This window comes from Aedes albopictus, chromosome 1 (assembly GCF_035046485.1).
Source record: "Aedes albopictus strain Foshan chromosome 1, AalbF5, whole genome shotgun sequence".
NCBI lineage: Eukaryota > Metazoa > Arthropoda > Insecta > Diptera > Culicidae > Aedes > Aedes albopictus.
This window is the reverse complement of record NC_085136.1, coordinates 249,587,476-249,611,069: the sequence shown is the minus strand read 5'-3', so window position 1 is coordinate 249,611,069 and position 23,594 is coordinate 249,587,476. Positions and strand designations below refer to the sequence as shown.

The 23,594-nt window shown below is 44.9% G+C and overlaps 1 protein-coding gene across 1 annotated transcript in view; it reads right to left on the bottom strand.

The window, feature by feature from the left end:
• The window catches only part of LOC115253495 (protein fem-1 homolog C), a 29,965-nt gene that overhangs the window by 4,989 nt on the left and 1,382 nt on the right, over positions 1-23,594 (bottom strand). The window contains exons 2-3 of the mRNA XM_029860144.2: positions 6,650-6,972; positions 5,702-6,586 (exon numbers count right to left, since the gene is read on the bottom strand). Of these exons, the coding sequence (XP_029716004.1) occupies positions 5,702-6,586; positions 6,650-6,972 (1,208 nt within the window). The remainder of the gene's footprint in view (positions 1-5,701; positions 6,587-6,649; positions 6,973-23,594) is intronic.

Sequence of the window (23,594 nt, the reverse complement as noted above, 5' to 3'; positions counted from 1 at the left end):
TGAAAGAATCCTGAAGTTATCCCTGTCGGAATACCTTAGAGATCTTCTGAAAAAAAAAAAACATAATGAAACTACTAGGGGCATCCCTGAATCCTCATGGATGAATCTCTGAAAGAGCTGCTGGAAAAATTTCTTAAGGAACTTTCTGAATAGATCTTTAAAAAAAACTTCTGAAGAAATCGCTGATTGGAATTTCAAATGAATCTTTGGAGGATTCTGTGGGAATCTCCAAGCAAACTCCTGAACTAATCTCTGAAGAAACTCCTGTAGGAAACCCTGAAGAATTTTCTGCAGGATTCCCTGATGATCTCCTGTAGGAATCGCTAAATTCTTCTGGAAGAATCTCTGAAGAAACGGAGAGATTTGAATGATGAATGATGTCTAATGAAAAATGAAAATAAGTTCCAACAGACATACCGGAATTCCATCTGAATTTTTTCAGAAGTAGGGTATGTGTGCCATCAGTAGTCTCATGCTCCCATTTTCATCCTATTCGAAAACAAGCGATTACGGCACCGATTGACTCCGTTCTTTTTGTTTTCATGGATGCTCACTTCTAACAAAAAATACAAAAATAAGAAACAAAACAAGCAGCGCTTTAATCCTTTGTTTTTCGTGGGATGAAAATGGGAGCCACATGCTTAATAAGGGAACCAATACCCTACTTAATAAGAGTCTTCTGCATAGTTTGCCTAAAACAATGGAAAGGAAAATATAGACTGACCAAAGTTTCAATGATCAGACTTCAAATTGTAAGAACATTCTGTTTTCAATTTAAATTTCATAAGGGAATAGCTTAAGTGAATGCTTTTTTTTGATGATTTTCTCTTTATAATATAATTTTTGAAAATACGATTAGTTTTTGTTGGATAATCTCGAATATTTTTGATTAGCGTCTAGAGCTGCAAAAGTAATCGAATATGAATCATCGATTTTTTCTTTTGTTAATGATCATTTTATATTATCGTTTACAATCGTTCATTGCTACAACAAAAAGTATTGCATCAATTCACATGCAATTTTGTAGATGAAATAAACAAATCTTAAGATGTTCCCAGGCAAATTTGAATTATTTTAATGTATCCGTTGCAGAGTGACAGTCGTATTGAGGATCTTGAGTCGACACATAACATGACGAATGTTACAATATTTATTGAGAAAATACACGATTTTTTTCAACGTAAAATACTGTAGTTCTCAATAAGATGGAACGAACTCACCGACAAGTATCCATCGATTCAGTGGCTATTTTCTTTTAATCGGTGCGAACATAAAGCCATCTTGTCACTGACTTTGCCGTCAACCGTAGCAAAATGCGAATCTGAAAAAAATAAACCGAGGCACCGAAGGCAACGCGTGCGCGAATTCGGCCACCAGCTGTCGAGCCACCACTACACACACTATCAACCACCACGGAGGTGAATAGCAGCTTCAAAAGAAGACCACGTTGATATTGACAACCACGCAGCTTTCGTAGGATGTGGACACCAACGTCTGCACTGAAAGCATGGCGTGGGCTCGGGTTCAGTTTGGCTTTCTATTCCGTAGAATTATTACCTGTTCTGTGGCTTAGTTGGTTGAAGCGCCGGTCTAGCAAATACGGCGTCGTAGGTTCGAATCCCACCAGAACGCGATGTTTAAAAGAAAAAAAAAAGCCGGCAGCTGCATGGCAATACCAGAATTGCCGATTATTTGCTATCTTTTATATGATGTCTGGTACAAATTAGCGTAAACACACCATTGTTTGCTCACATAGAGCCTAACTTTGCACACTTTTCAAAAATTCGCCATAAAATATTGTTGATTTATTGGGTTTCTTGTTGATGTTTAGACTACTGTGATAATTTGAGAATCCACTGAATCATCATTTCCCAGCGACATTTCACACCAATCAAACTGATTTTGTTTACCTGTTGTGCATCCGACATCAATGTGATGAACTCAACGAAACTTGTGTATGCCAGCCCCTGCGAAGTCGTGTGTGAAATTCGACTGTGATGATAATGAATTTCGGCCGAGTCTAAATGGGTGCAAATATCGCAATATTTATGTAAACTTTTTTTCCATAGAAGACTAGCAAGTGTTTGGGATCTTATGTAAAAAATAAAAACTTAGAAAATATTGGCTTTAACGCGGAGTATTGCTCCAACGTATCTAAATAACAAGGTAAGATACTCCAACTATTATTTATATATTAGTGAGAAAAGGAAAAAAAACAAAAAATAGTTATGGAAATGGCGCAAATTTGTATGGGCACATCACTTTTTAGCCATTTTTTTTTGACAAATTAGGCTGATACAAATTTCGATTTTCTCTTATGTCACCGCCCCCCTGGAAAATTTTGGTCGAAATTCAACATTTTGAGGGGGGACACCAATAAATTATTCAAGAAATTTTAAAATTTTAAGGTGAAATTAGAGTTGCACAGAAAATTCCTTAACAAATCCGATGAGTTTATAGATTTTGCCGAATTGTTTGGGTATTTCTTCGTCAAATACATTTATTATTTATTGTCCTCCCCCTTAGCGAGCAAACGAGTATTGTGACAAAAGAAGAAAATGGGATTTGTTACGGCCTTAAGCTTTCGCATCATAGAAGCATTTATTAAAATGCATTTCACTAGATTAAAAGTGACTTCCTCCTCCTCTCCTCTTCTTGGCGTAACGTCCTCACTGGGGCAAAGCCTGCTTCTCAGCTTAGTCTTCTCTGAGCACTTCCACAGTTATTAACTGAGAGCTTCCTCTGCCAATGACCATTTTGCATGTGTATATCGTGTGGCAGGCACGAAGATACTCTATGCCCAAGGAAGTCAAGGAAATTTCCTTTACGAAAAGATCCTGGACCGACCGGGAATCGAACCCGTCACCCTCAGCATGGTCATGCTGAATACCCGTGCGTTTACCGCCTCGGCTATATGGGCCCTTTTATTTTAGTGACTTCCATTTCCATTCAATAAATCAGAAAATTATCGCCATTTGAAAATCAGTGACAAAATTTTTATGTTAGTTTAGCAACGTCCAAACTATTTAATAAAATTTAACAAATTTTGCAGAAACAATGACATTTTAGAGGAAAATTCAACAAATTTTCATAACTAACGCAGTTGTGTTGGTGGGTCTTGTTATTGACATATGCGGGAATATCTTACCTTGGTATTTAGATACGTTGAATTTTTTTTTTCTAAACCATAGGGGGATAATCTGCTCAACAGACACCTTAACAGAAGGTTAGGGTAGTGTAGGTCTGAGGCCGTCTTCTACAACAAAAGTAAAAGCCAGGACTACTCTCTCCTCGTACCCACTAAACACATTCCTATGATCGCCAAACCCTACGTCTCTCCGGAACCACCAAGAAGGTATTGCTTCAGAGAGGGGCTAGTGCATATCGCACCCTCAAGGTTAGCTGCCGTAGCCTAGCAGCAACGAACATCGATGACTCGCTCTGGAGAGTCCATCACGGTAACATGCTAGCGCTTAGCCAGTTTCCCGAGTGGTCCTCGCCACTCCCTTTGTCCTCGGAAGGCGAGCAGGGTCAACTCCGCCCGCGCCCAGCTGCTTTGCAAACATCAAGAACTGATGCCCACGTGCAACCCGATCTGACCTGCTGAAGGCAAGGGTATCACTACCCTTCAGGCCCTATCAGCTGCACCAGAAGGTTGCTGACAGCAGGGTCTCCACCTGCCCCAACCCTTGCCGGGGACCCCTTTCCAACCGCGGGCTAAGATCCAACCCAGTAGACCGACGCCACGACAGCACCGCTACCGGGACTTCCTCTCCGCGGCCACTTAATCGCTGTAAGGGTCGATCTCGACCGCAGGGCACCGGTATGACCTACGAAGCCGACTCCGAACCCTTGGACCACGTCTTGTACTGCATCTGGACTAGCTACTCTCCGAGTCCACGAGCCACCTCCTCTGTAGCTCCCAGACGATATGGGTGATAGCCGTTGAAACGGCGTTCCAGCCAAACTCATCCCTACACATCCTCTGGACCATGTGTGGCAAGCATGCGGTCACGCATTGTGCGAAAACGCGGGCACACGAACAAAACGTGTTCCGCCGTTTCCTCTAAACCATTGCACACTGGCGGGGTACGAAAAACGGATCACGCCGAAAAACAAACGCTTTGTCCTAAACGATGCATGTCGGTAACAAAGGCGCTCCGCAACAAACGCATGCCAAGCGATGAGAGCAATAAAACAAATATCGCTTGCCGTGCGTGTGCCGATATTTCGGCTTTTCTGCTGAAATTTTCGACCCACATCATCGATTTCATGAGCATTTGGACGAATTGAGACTCTTGCCATCCTCAGAGTCGAGTTTCAGTTGTAAAACAATGCGAAAATCACGATGTGAATAGAACGAGACAAATATTCCTACCGTTTTTGTTGTGAACAAATTCGGGAGCGATTTTGTCATTATCTGCTAACGAAAAAACAAAGCGTTGTTGCCGTGCCTTCTTTGTTGCCTATTTTTCGCTTGCGGAGCCATATTCTGCGTACACTGCACACTGGGCATTCGGGAGAATCCGCATGCCCGAAACGGTGTAGATACTGTCGGAAGCAACCATGACCTGTAAGGACCTGTGTCAGGTGAAATGTAACTTCCCCATGGCGCCTATTAATCCAACTATCTACCCTCGGTATCAACCTATGGGTCCACCTTCCTTTGGTGGGACTGTCCCACGCGCGCTGCCATTTAACCATAGAGGCCATCCTGGCAGTCCTGCGTATGCCTCTTTTGCCGCACTTTTCGAAGCACTCCATGTCCTCACTGATAAGAATGCTGATAGGCACCATACCAGTAATGTCGCAGAGAGCGTCGTGTGACACGGTACGGTATGCGCTCGCAACCCTCAGGCACATAAGCCTGTAAGTACTTTCCAGCTTCCGTCGGTAGCATTTAGTACTTAGCGCGGTGCCCCACGCCGGGCCGGACGTAGCAACACTAGCCAGAAGCTTGCGCTTACTGGCGTACACCGCAGAGCTATTGGACATCATCCGGGACAGTACCGCAATAGCTGTGGAGGCTCTTTTACAGGCATAATCGTTGTGGCTACCGAAGGTAAGCTTATCGTCGATCATCACGCCCAAGTGTTTGACGAAGCGCTTTGACAGGATAGTACACTCTCCTACACTGATCTCCGTCTGCTGCTCCGACTTCAGGTTGTTAACAACCGTCACCTCTGTCTTGTGGTGAGCCAGCTCCAGTGTCCTGGACCGCTTCCACGCCTCCACAACCTTGATCGAGTGGTTGGTAGTCAACTTTACCTCCTCGATCGTTTCACCGTAGACTTCGAGCGTAATGTCGTCGGCAAATCCGACAACACCACTCCCACTGGATACTCTAACCTCAACACTTCGTCGTACATGACATTCCATAACACCGGACCCAGGATGGAACCTTGCGGGACTCCTGAGGTTATGTGAAAGCACTTCCGACCCACCTCCGTGTCGTAGACTAGTACACAATTCTGAAAGTAACTTCCGAGAATCTTGTACAGGTACTCCGGTATCCCCAGACGCAAGAGCGCATCGGCAATAGCAGACCAGCTGGCGCTATTAAACGCATTCCTTACATCCAGAGTCACTACCGCGCAAAAGCGAATACGTTGATATTGCTCATCAAAATGTTCAATGTTTGGCACTGCGCAAAGTTTGGTACATACACGGTAATGTTAAATATTTGAAAATGTCCACTCACCATTGATGTTCGACGTCAGCACCTGGAACACGGCATAAACATCCTCAAACCGAGGCATGCCCTGCTCGACGAACTCGTTCGGCATCACATCGGCGTACTTATCCAACAAATCCAACATCAGTCGCACTATGGCCTGCGCCGTAAGACACGTGTCCGAGTACAGGATAGAATACTTTTGCACTCGAATCTGCAGCGCCAGCAGCCACAGATCGATACACCGCTGGAAGCGCAACGAGTCCGCATACGAAGCCCCTCGGAACATCAACCGGAACAGGGTGTCCTTGTGGTCGATGCCCAATATCCGCTCGTAGATGAGCAAGCTCTGAATTCGCATGGCGTCCACATCGGCGGCAATGTTGTCCAGTTCGGCTATCGTGGAGAACTCAACCGCATTTCCGTAAGCGTATCGCAGGGGAATCTCCGGCTTCTTTCGGATGTAGTTCGCATCCCGCAGTCGGATGTGGTGGGCCAGTCTCCAGTGCAGGATCGCTACCCGAGTCTCGTTGTGATCATCGATGAAGGTCGATCCGATCAGTTCATGTGCATCGGCTAGCCGTTCGGACGAATAGTTGATGCGATTTTTCAGATAGTCGAAAATCTGGTGAGCTCCTTTGAGGCACGCCGTTTGTAGGGCATCGTCCCCATAACGACTTTTGGCAAACGGATCGGCTCCGTGCTCCAGCAAAAGCTGAGCCGTTTCGAGCCGATGTTCCTGGATGGCGTAGTGGAGAGCGGTTTTGTCCTGTATGTCACGAGCATTGACGTCGGCTCCCTTGCTGATCAGATAGCTGCACAGTTGAACCGATTGAACCGAATTGATAAGGCATGTTCCGCCGTTGTAGTTAGGCTTCCGGATGTCAGCCCCGTTTTCCACAAGGTATTGAACTGAAACAGAAGGAAATTGAGTTACTTTTTCATCATTTCGGTGCGTATCGCATCGCTACTTACCAATATCGATGTGCGTCATGAAGCAGGCACTCCGCAGCGGTGTCGAGCCCGTATCGGAGAGAGCATTTATGTTGGCGCCCAACCGGACCAGACACTTCACCACCGGAAGTTTCCCGGAAACGCATGCACACCACAGCGGAGTGACACAGTGAACGGACCGGTCTTCTGGCACTTCGTAGAGACCCTTCTGTTCACTGTCGGCATCGCAGACCGTGATGAGATACTCGGTGATCTTGACGTTTCCGCGGCGGCTTGCAATGAACAGGGGCGAGCAGCCGTCTCGGGCCCGTTTGACCACCTCCTTGCGGATGTGACGCGGTAATCTATAGAACAGATATAATAATATTTCAATATTGTATTATAACTATACTAAGACGTAACCTCCAAGAGATTGAGGAGGAGGTTTGCCGGTTGAAAAATAACTAAGCCGCTGGAACAGATCAACTACCAAGCGAGCTTCCAAAATACAGTGGAAAAGCACTGGTGAGGGCACTACACTGCCGTCCTACGCATAATTGTCCCATGTTATATGAGAATCCCATTGGTGAACGCACTACAACGGACCAGAGGTTCGCCATCCGCCAGGTTTTGCAAAAATGTCGCGAATACAACGTGCCAACACATTACTTGTTAATTGATTTTAAATTGGCGTATGATACAATCGATCGAGACCAGCTATGACAGATTATGCACGAATACGGATTCCCGGATGAATTGATACGATCGTTTAAGGCGACGATGGATCGAGTGATGTTCTTCTTCTTTATAGCTCTACGTTCCCACGGAGACTTGGCCTACCTCGCTTCAACTTAGTGTTCTTTGAGCACTTCCACAGTTACTAATTGAAGGACTTTATTTACCTGCCATTGCATGAATTTGTACATTGTGTGACAAGTACAATGCTACTCTATGCCCAGGAAGTCGAGAATTTTTTTTTCAGGACATTTTCTATATATGTAGTTCTTTTGATCACGAAAATCTTGCCATTGACTAGATCTCTTGATATCTGAAGGCCCAAACAAAACTTAGCTTCTCCAAGATCTTTCTTTTTGAAACGGCTGTTTAGAAAAGACTTCAGCTTATCCTTTATCTTCGCATCATTCGTAAAAAATCAGAAAGTCATCAACATACATTCAACATGATCATTGCTACTATAGACTGAGAGCACCTGTGCATCCTCACAACCAGCACGGACTGGGATGTTTGTTAGACGGAAAGGATGGGAGATCTGGGAGTCACCGTTGGTTCGGTGATGCGATCCATGGATAGGGGATAATTACAGGGGATACCCAAAATAACTGAGACAGGTAAAATTTTCACTTTTCAAAATATGTTCAACTAGCTGTAACTTTTCGAAAAGGGCATCAAATATTCTCAAATTTTTACTGTGAGTTCATCGACTAGTTGTGTATTAGGGGCTGTCCATAAACCACGTGGTCATTTTTTTGGGACTTTTCAACCCCCCCGCGTGGTCATTAGTCCATACAAAACTTTTATTTGTCCATACAAAATGGTCTTTGGCCGAAACCCCCCCCCCCCTCATGACCACGTGGTTTATGGACAGCCCCTTAGTGGTACAATTTTGGAAAAGATCGGGCTTTTCTACTTGAAGTTAGAAAGATTCTAGAAAAAGGTATAATTATCCGATAGCGAACTTTAAGCTGTTATATCTCCGGAATCAATGAACCGAATGCAGTGAAATTTCGATCACTTATGAGGGTAACTCTCGCTGAGACCGTCCCACTATTTACACCATGTCTTCAAAAATGTTTAAGGTGGTGATTTTCTGGAAGTCCTCCCCAAAAAAGTAAGGAAAATGCATTTGGTTAATCAAATTGGTGGACCCCCCGTTAGTTAGAGCCACATGCATTTTGGCGGACCCCTCGATTTTTGTCAATTGTTGGTTCATTTAAACCAACATTTCACAGTGTTAACGAACATTTATTCTAAATCTGAATCCACTAATGAAAAGTTGAAAGTTTAAGCTTTTCAAAACACCAAAAAAGTTTAAAAAGCAATGCCCGCATCGTTGAGAAACAGTTAAAAATGAGAACGAACCTCCGATTTGCACTAATTTTGCTGCAGGTGCGTTTGTGCATACAAGCAGGCAGGCGCCAACTTTGATGCTGTTGCGTGTCATTGCCGGTGCGCATGGAAATGTATGGAGAAAACGTGTCATGATTTACAAAAGTGCAGATAACTTTTGATAGGAAAAAGATACATCTCTAAATTTTCGATATATTGTGTAAAAATGCCCCAGCTTTCGATTGACGCAAGAAATTTGAAAATCGGTGGTTGCCAACATGGTGAAAAAAATGTTTTGGTACATAAATTCAAGATGGCGGCCGAAATCAATATGGCTGACCAAAATTTTTATAACTGCAAAGAGTATTTCTATCTTTTCTCTTTCCAACAACCTATAGTTTTTGAGTTGTTTCTGGCGAAACTTTTGAGTTATAACGGTTCAAATGAGCCAACAATTGACCAAAATCGAGGGGTTCACCAAAATGCTTGTGGCTCTAACTAACGGGGGGTCCACCAATTTCATTAAACAAATGCATTTTCCGTACTTTTTTGGGGAGGACTTTCAGAAAATCGCCACCTTATACGTCTTTGAAGACATGGTGTAAATAGTGGGACAGTCTCAGCGAGAGTTACCCCTGTAGAGCCTTTTAACAACTGCGTCCATTCTTTAGGAATATTGTGGTATGACCCATATTTAATTTGGTGCTAGTCAAGTATCCTGTCACAATTGAGCTGTGATAGACAATGGTCGATGTAACACCTGATCCCAACTAGGCACAACTCGTTTCATAAAGTTTATTAGGGTAGGTAATCAAAATTTGAACCAAATTGCGGCTTTCTGAAGCAGTGCAAATTTTAAGTGATTTTTTCTCCCACATGGAAATAATTTACTACGGCAAAATCGTATATACATGAAAGCCACGGGTATAAGCTTTCTGTTAAATGGTAAAAAGTTTGTATTTACACCGAATTTCATTGAAATATTCGATTTTTCACCAACAATGATTTTAATCTTAATTTGAACCATCATAATCATAATTTGAACCAATTTTAATCTTAATTTGAACTACTGGCGGCAGCAGCTCGAGCAACTCACAAAACAGCCAATTCCATGCTAAACAATGAAAAATCACATGAATCTGCTAATTCTCATACCTATTTTTCATTAGGCAGTGGAATCTCAACTCAGAATGTTCGAAATTCTTTAGGAATTTGGAAATTAAATTTGGATTTTTCCATTCCCCAAGAGTAAACAAAGCAACCACTAGCGCAATCTACAGGCCAACACTAGAAGCTCACCCCCGTTTACTAGTTCAAATTTAGATTACAAATGGTTCAACTTAAGATAACATTCTCCAAGTAAGAATCACTTAAATTTGGTAATTTTATGAGAAATAATGCGGAATATTATTCGGTTGGTCGATTCTACGATAAATAAGCTTTCATTTGACGTGTTCACATATTGCGTGTGATACAATGCATGAGCTGTACGAGTGCACCGAAAATGTGCTTTCTCTTGGGGGGAATGGGTGAAATCACAGTGATTTTTCAATTGTCTGTTTTTCATGACAAAAACGCTTTTTTCAATGCTTTTAAAGTCCATCTTATCAGGTTATAATACGGAAAGCTGTTTAACATCTTTTTCGGGACAACATTTGCCTGAAAAGTACGTCGTTTTAATGAATTTTGAAATGGTTCAAATTAAGATTACAATTTGACTAGTTCAAAGTTTGATTTCTTACTCTACCCTGTTGGGATTACTTCTCCAAATTTCCAAGGGCTCTAGAAAACCTTTACCAAATATCGCCAATCTGTGATGGTACAGCACTCCGCAGTTGCAGAGTAAATGCTCGGCAGTTTCGTTTTCCGTTTGACAGAAACGACACTCGGAGGATTGGATTTTTCCAATCTTACTTAGATGATATTTACTCGGGAAGTGGCTAGTCATCAGACCAGTAATTACCCTGAGATCTTAATTGTTTAGATTCAGTATGGACCTGGCTTTTTCTGCACTGGGTTTTATGAACCTTTTTGCTTGCTTGAATGTATCCGTGGCATTCCAATTAGATTCTACCGTGGACATTTCCCAAGTTTTTAGTTTCATCCGAAGAGCACACTCAGGAACTCCACAGCAAGGTTCAGGGCCTACAAAGCTTGATGCCGCACCCATGTCTAGCTAAATTGTCGGCGTTTTCATTTCCCAGAATCCTACAATGACCGGGCACCCAGTATAAAGTTACCTCGTTCTTACTGGTCAATTGCTTAAGAGAAATAATGCATTCCCACACTAGCTTTGATTGACACGTGAAAGCTTTTAGCGCATTTAGAGCCGCCTGACTGTCCGAAAAAATACAGATCTTGGCAAACCTATAATTTCTTTTCAGACAAATGTTGGCACACTCTAGAATGGCTTGAACTTCCGCTTGAAATACAGTGGGACTGCATCCCATTGGTATAGCCTTACTGATACCGGGGCCAAAAACACCAGCTCCAGTATTTTCTCCCATCTTGGACCCATCAGTATAAAATACAATAGAACCTGGACGTAAACTTGGCCCACCAGCATCCCACACATAGCGAATTGGTTTCACCATTTTGAAGGGAACATCATAGTTGGTCTTCGTTATCATCCAATCTTCTACTGTTTTTATGTCCATGTTTAATTTGAAGTCTTTGATGATCCTCAAATGTCCAACAAGATCCCCGTCTAGGACTTTATTGTAATGTATAAACTGCAGGGCACTTTTTGCCGCTTGTAGTTTAACAAATTGATGCAATGGCAGTAAATTGAGAAGGGCATCCAAAGCAACTGATGGAGTGCTTTTCATTGCTCCTGTCATAGATATACAAGCAAGTCTTTGTAGCTTACTTAGCTTCTTTTGAGAGGTTACCTCATTTGTTTAGGCCCACCAAACAAGTGAAGCATAAGTAATTTTAGGCCGGACTATTGCAGCATAGATCCAGTGAATCATGTAAGGTCTAAGACCCCAGGTTTTTCCTAAGGCTTTGTTGCAGACCCAAAGGGCATTGGTACCCTTGGTTAAAACATTGTTTAAATGAGAATTCCAATTCAGTCTTTTGTCCAAAGTTATCCCAAGATGTTTAACTTCTTCTGAGAACTGAATTTGAACTCCATCTAAAGAAGGTTCAGTAAGATTTATTTTTAACCTTCTAGTAAAAGGTACAATTACAGTTTTTGAAGGGTTAACGTTTAAGCCCTCCTCTCGGCACCATTTGAGGGTAACTTTCAACGCAGATTGTAGCCTGCTGGATATCGTGTCGTCATATTTTCCACGTATCAGAATAGCTACATCATCTGCGTATCCAATAACCTCAAAGCCTTGATTGATAAGCTTCTTAAGGAGTTCGTCCACTACCAAAGACCATAATAAGGGCGATAGTACTCCTCCTTGAGGACAGCCCTTCACAGATCTTACTGATAGTTGCGCACCTCCAAGAACGGATGAGATCTCTCGATCTTTTAGCATTGATATTATCCGTTCGATAATGCATTTATCCAAGCCCCTTGCTTCCATTGCTGAACGCATTGAGCTGTATGATGTAGGAAAAAGGATTAGAAATGGATGGGTGAACATGGAAGGAAAATGAAGGGAGAATGGAATAAATGGAAAATGAATGGATTGACTAGATAGAATTTCGGGGAGTCGGCCATTGATCATTAGTAATTCGGCGTCCGTGCAAGACAGTTGAGCCAAGTGATTGAAGTGCCTATAGTGTCCAAAGTTCCGTGTGTGCCCCTAAAGTGAACCACAGTACGAGGCAAATAGTTCAGCAAGGACCTTTGTTTGGATTATATATTCCTTAGATTGCCCTAGCCAACTGTGCACGTTCGACCAAACCGACGATTTCGTTGGTATTGGTCTAACCGACAAGCATCACCTCTCAGGCTCCGTAACCACTGTAGTTAGAGATGTCTCGGACCGTGAAGTCCTAAGTGTTCAGGAGAACCCTTCTCGGCATGGTCAATACGGCACAAACCCATTAGTTTGTGAATACGGTCTCGTCCGTAGCCCGTCGATTGCGTCAACGCCGGGAACGCCGTAAGCCCCCAGGCTACCTCCGTAGCAATTCGCCATTGCCTTTGGCCCAATCAAGCGGCCCCGCCATTTAGGTGCGCGAGAACCAAGTTACTGAGTCGCCATCTTCCAATTCACCACCGCCAAACCAGACCTCACCTGCAGCAGCTAGCGCTCGCGAACGTCCAGCAACGCCCCGGTACAACGATCCTCACACCACAAACTAGCCCATCAGAGGCTCAGGGGGCAGCAGGGACGGATGTCCTGGGGCCTGACGCACCCCCCCGCTTGCGAGTCAGCCGCGTAGTTGCCGGCTAAGAATAGGACTACTAATCCCAATTCAAGGTGTCAAGCGACCCGTGCCGAGGAATGAGTGATCGAGGGGGCGAAAAAGATGCTCGATCTTTAACGGAGCCTGTGGGGCACCTGGGCACTAGCGTGGTTCAAAAAATCGTTTTTGCTCCACACCGCTTATTCGATTCGTAACCAGATTCTGAGCCTTCTCTTAAAAACTGAGCATATTTGGATGAAAATTGAGAGTGCACAAGCCCTTCAAAGTTTGTATGGGAATTACTATGGGAAAAGAACGTTTTTCATTCAATTGACCGCAGCATTTACCCAAGTGCCCTACATTATTTGTTGACCCTTGGTACTCCTAGGCTACTCTATCAGCTACAACTTTGCCAAAGACCGCATTCAAATCGGACGCCTCATTAATTTGTTATCGATTTTTATCCAGAATGCAAATCTTTGATCATGAAGATTACATTATTCGATGGGCATCACTGCAATTTGCCTTGAAACATAGTAGCCATGATTTATGTGTGCTATCTTTGGCGCCATGTGCAGCAATGTTGCCTGCTGGGAAGCCGAAAGATCACTGTTGAAGTTTCTGCAGTTGGATTAAAATCGATAACTAATTAATGAGGCGTCCGATTTGAATGTGGTCTTCGGCAAAGTTGTAGCTGATAGAGTAGCCTAGGAGAACCAATGGTCAACTAACACTCTAGGGCACTTGGGGAAATGCTACGGTCAATTGAATGAAAAACGTCCTTTTCCCATAGTAATTCCCATACAAACTTTGAAGGCCTTGTGCACTCTCAATTTCCAACCAAATTAGCTCATTTTTTGGGAGAAGGCTTAGAATCTGGTTACAAATGGAATAAGCGGTGTGGAGCAAAAACGATTTTTTGAACCACGCTACTGGGCACCCCCCACAGTATGCTGTCCCTTACCGCGTTAATGCAGAGCTCTGGCGTGGTGGACATTCTTTCTCGTGCGACTCGTGGGAATCAAATATGAGTAAAAATCTTAAAAATCAAAATACAGGTGGAAGTAGCGGTGCGATCAACCCCTTCGCAAGAAGCGGGTTGATGAGGTCTCCTACAAGGAGAAGCGAGGAGTCAGGTGCTGGAAGCTGCTTACGCAGCTCAAGCGTGAGAGCTCCTGTCCACTCCACGGCAAGCCAGCCGGCGGAGGTCATGGACGGAGCATGGTTGCTGAGGGCCATCAGCCAAGTTGCAGAAAAAGGACGGCCCGCATTTGAGGTAGCTGAGCAGCAGCTCGGCAAAATTATCGACTCTGCGACAACTAAGTCGAATATAAGCAAGGACCTGAAAACGGCCTTGATTCGGCTTAGGGCGTCTGTCGATAATGCCAAGCAGGAGCACGCGGTTGCGTTGCTGGCTGCAGCAGCGGCGGAACCCGCAAAGGAGAAAGCGTCTAAGTTTACACAAACGGAGGCCTTCTCCTTCGCGGGTAGTCCGAAGAGAGTGGAAGCGAATGCTCGCGACAAAAGCGACAAGCATTCGCAGAAGCGGGCGAGGCAGCCGTCAGGTGAGGAGCTGTCTGGCGGCGCCCGCAAGGCCAGGCGTATAATAACCCCGAAAGCCGGTGGTAACGCTGGAAAGTCGGACCCCAGCCAGGGTTCCCGGAAAGCTGGGAAGGGTGGGCCTGAAAAGGCCGGCCCGTCCCGGAATGATGGGAACAAGGGGTTGCGACCAATGGTGGGCCCTCAGCAGCCACAGAGCAGGGCGATCCAAGGAGAGGACCCTCCTTGGACAAAGGTAGAGCGGAAGAGGAAGAAGAAGGGGAATCCGCAGGCAGAAGTGCAGGTCGCCAAGCCAAGGCGTAGGAAGGCAGCGAGCTTAAGCGCGAGAAGGATCACAAGGGCGCCGCCTACAAGAGGCTGGCAGAAGAGGTCCTTGGAGATGGAGTGGAGGTGAGGGCTCTTACGCATGAGGCGACTCTGAAGGTCAAAGACCTAGACGAGATCACCGAAGCGGAAGAGCTCGTCACGGCACTGCGGCAACAGTGCGATGTTCAGGTGGCCGCCACAGCCGTCAGGCTGCGGAAGGGGCCAGCAGGGACACAGATAGCTCTGGTTCAGCTACCTGTGGCGGATGTTAAAAAGTCCGTTAAAGTAGGGAGTATTAAGGTGGGCTGGTGTGTTTGTCACCTGACATTCCACGAGCCACCTGAGGTTTGCTTCAGGTGTCTGGAACCAGGACACAAGTCGTGGGACTGCAAAGGCCCCGACAGGCGCAAACTGTGTAGGCGATGCGGCGCTGAAGGTCATAAGGCCCAAAGCTGCACGAGTCCGCCCATCTGCATGATCTGTACCGGGAAAACCTCGAAAAACAGACATGCGATGGGTGGTCCAGGGTGCTCGGCCTTTAAGAAAGCCGCAGTGAGCAACAAATCACAGTGCAGGTAACGCAGCTGAACCTGAACCACTGTGATGCGGCTCAGCAACTGCTTTGTCAGGCGGTTTCTGAGTGGGAGACGGATATCGCCATCATTTCGGACCCATACCGAGTACCCGCCGGCAACGGCAACTGGGCCTCGGATGGGACCAGGAAAATGGCGGCGATATGGACGACGGGTAAATACCCCGTGCAGGAGTTGGTGTCTACTACCTATGAGGGCTTCGTGGTCGCCAAAGTAAACGGGGTCTTCTTCTGTAGCTGTTATGCGCCTCCGCGGTGGCCGATCGAGCGGTTCACGCAAATGCTGGATCACTTAACGACCGTGCTAACAGGGCGAAGGCCGATGGTAATAGCGGGTGACTTTAATGCCTGGGCTGTGGAATGGGGAAGCCGTTTCACGAACCAGCGGGGTCAGATCCTGCTAGAAACACTGGCCATCTTAGATGTCGACTTGGCTAACGTCGGTACCAAGAGTACCTATAGTCGAAACGGAGCGGAGTCAATTATTGACGTGACCTTTTGTAGTCCTGGCCTAACAAGTAGTTCGAACTGGAGAGTAGATGATGGCTACACTCACAGCGACCACCTGGCGGTTCGCTACAGTATCGACTACAACAACAGCAGACAGCGGATAGAAGAAGAGGCGGCTAGGCCAAGGCCAAGCCCTCGTAGGTGGAAGACATCATACTTCGACGAAGAGGTATTTAGGGAAGCGCTCCGCCGTGAGCGAAACTTACTCGGTTTAGACGGCGACGAGCTGGTAGCGGTGCTCTCACGTGCGTGTGATGCGACCATGCCTAGGAGAGTCCACCCTAGAAATGGGAGGCCACCGGCTTACTGGTGGACCGACGCGATTGCGGACCTGCGCCGCGCCTGCCTACGGGCTAGGCGGCGGATGCAGCGAGCACGATCAGAGGAAGAGCGAAACGAACGGCGGGTGGTGTTCGCCGCTGCAAAAGCCGCGCTCAAGACCGAGATAAGAGCAAGCAAAAAGGCCTGCTTTGAGGGTCTCTGTCAGAGTGCCAATACGAACCCGTGGGGTGATGCCTACAGGATCGTTATGGCCAAGACGAGAGGTGTAATGGCTCCTACAGAGCAATCTCCAGAGATGTTGGAGGGGATCATTGGAGGACTTTTTCCGCGTCATGATCCTAGTCCTTGGCCTCCTTTCGTAGGACAGCCGGGGACTGGGGCTGGCGATGAGGAAAGGGTCACCGATGTGGAACTTGCGGGGATAGCTAAGTCCCTTAGCGTAGGTAAGGCCCCAGGTCCGGACGGAGTTCCGAACCTGGCCTTAAAAGTAGCTATTGCAGAAGCTCCCGAGATGTTCAGGTCTGCTATGCAGAAATGCCTGGACGAGGGAGTTTTCCCAGAAGCTTGGAAGAGGCAGAGCCTGGTACTATTGCCAAAGGCGGGGAAACCACCCGGAGACCCGTCGGCATATAGACCAATATGCTTGATTGACACGGCGGGGAAGGTGCTCGAAAAGATAATCCTCAATAGAATGTTGAAGTTCACTGAGGGCGTAAATGGTCTTTCGAGCAACCAGTATGGCTTCCGGAAGGGGAGGTCCACCGTAGACGCTATCTTGTCGGTTACAAAAACCGCCGAGAAAGCACTCGAGCCTAAGAGGAGGGGAATTCGCTTCTGCGGGGTAGTGACTCTGGATGTAAGGAATGCATTTAATAGCGCCAGTTGGGCTGCTATTGCCGATGCGCTCTTGCGTCTGGGGATACCGGAGTACTTGTACAAGATTCTCGGAAGCTACTTCCAGAATCGCGTACTAGTATACGACACGGAGGTGGGTCGGAAGTGCTTTCACATAACCTCAGGAGTCCCGCAAGGTTCCATCCTGGGTCCGGTGTTATGGAATGTCATGTACGACGAGGTGTTGAGGTTAGAGTACCCAGTGGGAGTGGTGATTGTCGGATTTGCCGACGATATTACGCTCGAAGTCTACGGTGAAACGATCGAGGAGGTGAAGTTGACTACCGACCACTCGATCAAGGTTGTGGAGGCGTGGATGCGGTCCAGAAAACTGGAGCTGGCTCACCACAAGACAGAGGTGACGGTTGTTAACAACATGCAGTCGGCGCAGCAGACGGAGATCAGTGTAGGAGAATGCACTATCCTGTCGAAGCGCTCTGTCAAGCACTTGGGCGTGATGATCGACGATAAGCTTACCTTCGGTAGCCACGTCGATTATGCCTGTAAAAGAGCCTCCACAGCTATTGCGGCACTGTCCCGGATGATGTCCAATAGCTCAGCGGTGTACGCCAGTAAGCGCAAGTTTCTGGCTAGTGTTGCTACGTCCATACTTATGTATGGCGGCCCGGCATGGGGTACCGCGCTAAGTACTGAATGCTACCGACGGAAGCTGGAAAGTACTTACAGGCTTATGTGCCTGAGGGTTGCGAGCGCGTACCGTACCGTACCGTGTCACACGACGCTCTCTGTGTCATTACTGGTATGGTGCCCATCAGCATTCTTATCAGTGAGGATATGGAGTGCTTCGAAATGCGCGGCACAAGAGGCATACGCAAGACTGTCAGGATGGCCTCTATGGTCAAATGGCAGCGCGCGTGGGACAGTTCCACCAAAGGAAGGTGGACCCATAGGTTGATACCGAGGGTAGATAGTTGGATTAACAGGCGCCATGGGGAAGTTTCATTCCACCTGACACAGGTCCTTACAGGTCATGGTTGCTTCCGACAGTATCTACACCGTTTCGGGCATGCGGATTCTCCCGAATGCCCAGTGTGCAATGGTTTAGAGGAAACGGCGGAACACGTTTTGTTCGTGTGCCCGCGTTTTCGCACAATGCGTGACCGCATGCTTGCCACATGCGGGGAGGACACAACTCCGGACAACTTGGTCCAGAGAATGTGTAGGGATGAGATTAGCTGGAATGCCGTTTCAACGGCTATCACCCATATCGTCTGGGAGCTACAAAGGAGGTGGCGCGTGGACTCGGAGAATGGCTAGTCCAGATGCAGTACAAGAGGTGGTCCAGGGGTTCGAAGTCGGCTTCGTAGGTCATACCGGTGCCCTACGGTCGAGATCGACCCTTACAGCGATTAAGTGGCCGCGGAGAGGAAGTCCCGGTAGCGGTGCTGGCGTGGCGTCAGTCTACTGGGTTGGATCTGAGCCCGCGGTTGGAAAGGGGTCCCCGGCAAGGGTCGGGGTAGGTGAGACCCTGCTGTCTACAACCTACGGATGCAGCTGATAAGGCCTGAAGGGTAGTGATACCCTTGCCTTCAGCAGGTCAGATCGGGTTGCATGTAGGCATCAGTTCTTGATGTCCGCTCAGCAGTAGGGCGCGGGCGGGGTTGACCCTGCCCGCCTTCCGAGGACAAAGGGAGTGGCGAGGACCACTCGGGAAACTGGCTAAGCGCCAGCATGCTATCGTGATGGACTCTCCAGAGCGAGTCATCGATGTTCGTTGCTGCTAGGCTACGGCAGCTAACCTTGAGGGTGCGATATGCACTAGCCCCTCTCTGAAGCAATACCTTCTTGGTGGTTCCGGAGAGACGTAGGGTTTGGCGACCATAGGAATGTGTTTTAGTGGGTCGAGGAGAGAGTAGTCCTGGCTTCTACCGGCATTGTAGAAGACGGCCTCATCCCCACACTACCCTAACCTTCCTGCTAGGGTGTCTGATGAGCAGATTTATCCCCCTATGGTTTAGAAGGAAAAAAAAAAAAAAAACTAGCCCATATTAGCGCAGCAATAGCCCAGTAAAGTTTAGATAGGGGTAGGCGGGGCATAATGAGCAGCTTAAGCATTTTACCACCAAATCCAGTAAATTAAGTGCAGCCAATATGTAATTTTAACGTCCAATCCTCATTTGAGCCTTAACTGACAAAAGCTAATCGTTGAAATTCCGAATAAGACACATTCCACGCACTTCTACACCACGGTTTTTATACTTTATTGAACGATATTTCCGCGCTCTTGCTGTCGATTTTGATTCTTTTTGCACCAAAATGAAGATAATCACTAATATTCTTCGAATAGTACCTGAAACTTTGAAAACTGCTCCTAGAAAGTAGCAAATTTCTTGCCGTTCGGTCAGAATTCGACATTTTTTGCGATGGTGTCCCGTTACGCTGTATTTCTTGATTTCTTTCGAAGTACAAAGGTCCAATTTCCAATTAGTAAGCATAAAATGAATCTTCTATTCAAATCTGATCGTTTGATATGCTGGTTAGCATGTATTTAACAACATAACAGTTTTTGGAAGCAAAAGCTTGATTCTCGCGTAAAACGTAACGCGTGGAATGTGTCATAAAATTATAAATATTGTAAAATTTTATGTTTTTAAAAACGTATGAAATCGCGAGTTGCGTTTTGGTGGTGGGGCATAATGAGCACCCTAGGTGGGGCAGGATGATCAATCCCAGTTTTGTACACAATCAAATGCTAATTGACTATTCTTGTCAATGATAAAGCATACCGGCAACAATCAATGAGAATTTGAAGAGATTATGGGGTTTAATTTGTAGGAAACTGTGGGGTTCCAAAGAGTCTACTCTTGAGGCATTTTTAAACGGTGATAATCGGGCTTATTCTGCGCGGCGTGTGAGGTGAGATGGACGGTTTCGTCTCACGTGACGTGAGACGACTAATGTAAATCAAATGGGGCGACTCGACTTTTGTCACCTCATTCGACTCGTCTCACCTCACACGCCGCGCAGAATAAGCTTGAATATACAGATACTGACATTTTCAAGTTAACAAATTGAAAGTTAATGGCAAAACCTTACTATATGCATCAAAACAAAGAAACCCAAAACGAAAATTCGTTGGTTGAAGATGTTTACCATTTTTATCATTTTTTCACCAGTTGCCCATTTTGCCCCACCCTACTACCAACTCTTTGAAGCGTATTTTTTCAACAAAATAATCATACAAATAGTTGAAAAGTGTTACAAATAGATTTCATTGGCCCAGGGAATATGAAGAAACTTGATAGATACCCAAAAAATTGTTATTTCAATTCCCAAAACCTTATTTTAAGTAACCTGATTCTCATAATATTTTCCCAGTACATGACCACTGCACGCATTTTGTTTATTTTTTCAAGGTACCGTCTACCCCCGTTTGTTTGAACGACACCTCATGCAAACCAACGGGGTTCATTTTTAATTTGAACTTCTGGTTACCCTGTGGGCGTCGAAAAACACACTGCTGGCAACCTGATTTGCTGTTTTATTTTGATTCTGCGTTCCGTTTCACCCCGTTCCATGAGCGAAATGACGTTTGAATCATTTTTAGTTTGAAAGATGTGCATCAAATTAGAAAATGTTCAGATTAGATGCGGTCAAACCAACGGGGGTAGACGGTAAACGGCTTTTTGGCTAATGTTTCGTCATAAATTCATTGGATTTTTGATAATTAAGCTACAATTAAGCAATTTGTTTTGTAAATTTGAAGATTTACAGTGAAAATGCAAGGTGCTCATTATGCCCGCCTACCCCTAGCCAACCTCAATACTAAATTCAATAAATCCCATAGACCTTGTAAAATACACTTTCAATCCACCAATCATTAAGAACTCCACAGTTTTCGCCACAGTTTCCATCCGTTGCTCCGCGTAGCCCCTCCGAATTACCCAGTAGCATGTCGATCCAGTAGACCCAGCTCTAGGGGTCTCATGCTACTGAGCTAGTTATCCGGGAGTCTTTTTTTAGCCACTGGGTCGATTGAGCAGTTTGTAAGTCTCAGATAGTCCAAACATTTAACTTTGAAAAATCGCCAAACTGTATAAAAACAGAATTACCTACTAATTCTAAATACGGGATGAATGATTCATAAAATGTTAAAATCCTTGTTAATGAACAAACAAACAAACTTATTCTAAATCCGCTCCAAATATAGGTTGAAAGTAAAGGTATACTATCCTTGAATCTAAGTTGTTAGGAGTAGAGAAAATATGTGTTCTTAACTAAATGTGGTCTTAGTTGAATTTGTTTTTCTATCATATATGCTTTAAATACAGAGGTCAATCGCCTCTGATTGTAAGAAATGATTGAGTTTTCGTTCTGTTCGCGATTCTTCTGAATTAAATTGCTTTTACATAATACAGAAATTTCTAGTACGAAAAAGCCTTCATTTGATTTTTAAAGCATTTTGAGCATTGAACAGTTCAAGGGTTAAAGTAAAGAGCATAACATTAAGCAGTAATGGTTTTTAAAATTATGTTAATCTTTGGATAATTTATATCGATATCGATAAGGATATCGTATCCGATTTCCATACTATTTGTTAATGAAATGTTAATGTTACAATCAATAATACTACGCCATCAATAAGGGCCATATCCTAATGCTATCGTATCAAACAAAACACGTTTTCAATCACAAGATCCAAGCGAATTTAAAATAAAATCTTATTTTAATGTTTACTTATTTATTGTAATTAATGCATAATAAAATATCAAAATGAATACTAAATTTGTTATTAATTTTAAATTATTATTACCCTATGGATTTAATAACTCCCTGAGAACTGCGTATGATATCAAGTCGTAAAATGCGGATAACAAAATGAGATATCAATTTGTTATTAATGAGAACTCATTCTTTTTTCAATTCGATATTCCAAAACATTATATTGTTATCATTTTTTGTTATGTTAACACTTAAGTCATACTGTTCCACACTGGCTGGTGGAATTGGAGAAGGGAAATCGTTGGAATGGGATAAACTTCTTAGACTTGGTGGACGACTCCCTTCTTGGCAGTGGACTGTATGATTTGGAACTTGGGATGTAAGGAAACCGTTGGGTTGGAAATACTTCTAGAACGTGTGGGACGATTTCCTTACTGGAGAGCACTTGAACACTTCACTTGGTCTTAGCACTTGGGCTTGGAATGGAAACACTACTACTTTCACTTTGTACTTTCTCTTTATTTCACTTTTTACACTTCGATACGATTATATTCGCGGTTGGTACAAAACTGACTTCGGTCTGGTTGCACTGCGCTATTTATACCCATTTGGGGTACTTCTCGAACTTTCGGGTATCTTCCAGTTAGCGTGCATCCAGAACTTTCGGGAGCTTTCGTGGTTGGTGCTTACCGTCGCCTACTATCATATCGGTGCTACCTGTTCCAGCTGTCAAACCGTCAGACTGGCGATCAGCGCTCTCACTCATTGTTTACAAAATTGACATGTGAGTGAGCGAGTAAGAAGACGCGCGCGTTCTATAAACATTCAGAATAACATACGAAAAGGACCTAAACCAAGCGTGACATACGAAAAGGTCTTAATACAAAATAGTGTTTTACAAATTCGATTTGAAAAGGATTACTGCAGCGTAATAAACTTCTTCCGGTACGGAACACATACAAAATGAAAACTCATTTTGTTATCAATATTCGTGATATCTAAATAACTCAACTTGTTTTCAATTAGTTCTCATTCCCTGCTCGGGCGTTGATGCAGGCTACGCTGGCGATTGCAGGGATAGAAAGTTGAATTCCGGTTATTTGGTCAAGTACGGTGAAGGTGTCATCGCTTGGGGCTCGAGAAAGTAGACAGGCGTAGCCTTGAGTTCAACTGAAGCTGAATTCATTTCCCTGGCAGAAGGTTGTCAAGAGCTGAGCTGGACGAAACGCCTGTTGGAAGAAATCGCTGAAGAAGATATAGGACCAATCATCGTATTTGAGGATAATCAAAGCTGCATAAAATTTGTTGAAGGTGACCGGATCGAACGCAGAAGCAAACATATTGATGTGCGGTATTTCTTTGTACGAGATTTGCAGCAGAAAGAAGTTATCAAACTGGAGTATTGTACAGGATGATCGGAATAGTACCAGATCCAATCAAGGAGGAGTGTTAATAGAAGGCGATTGGACCTGGATTTAATCATAGTAACCCTATATTACACATTGAGAAAAAAAACTGTCATTCTCTATGTTCAACTCTCGAACTAACCGGTAGTTCTTTCTACAGCGCAGTATCGAGTTCGAAAGGAATCGCTCAAGAATCTTCTTGAGTGATTCCTGGCAGAAACTTTCTTCGGTGACTGCCATTTGAACTATCATTGCTTCGCTACTGCGTACTGCGATTGAAGGAAAACCGATTTCTTGAGCGATTCAGGCAAGAAATATTCCATGCATCAAGATAGGTAACTAAGACTGTCCTATCCAACTATTTTTTGTGTAGGACATG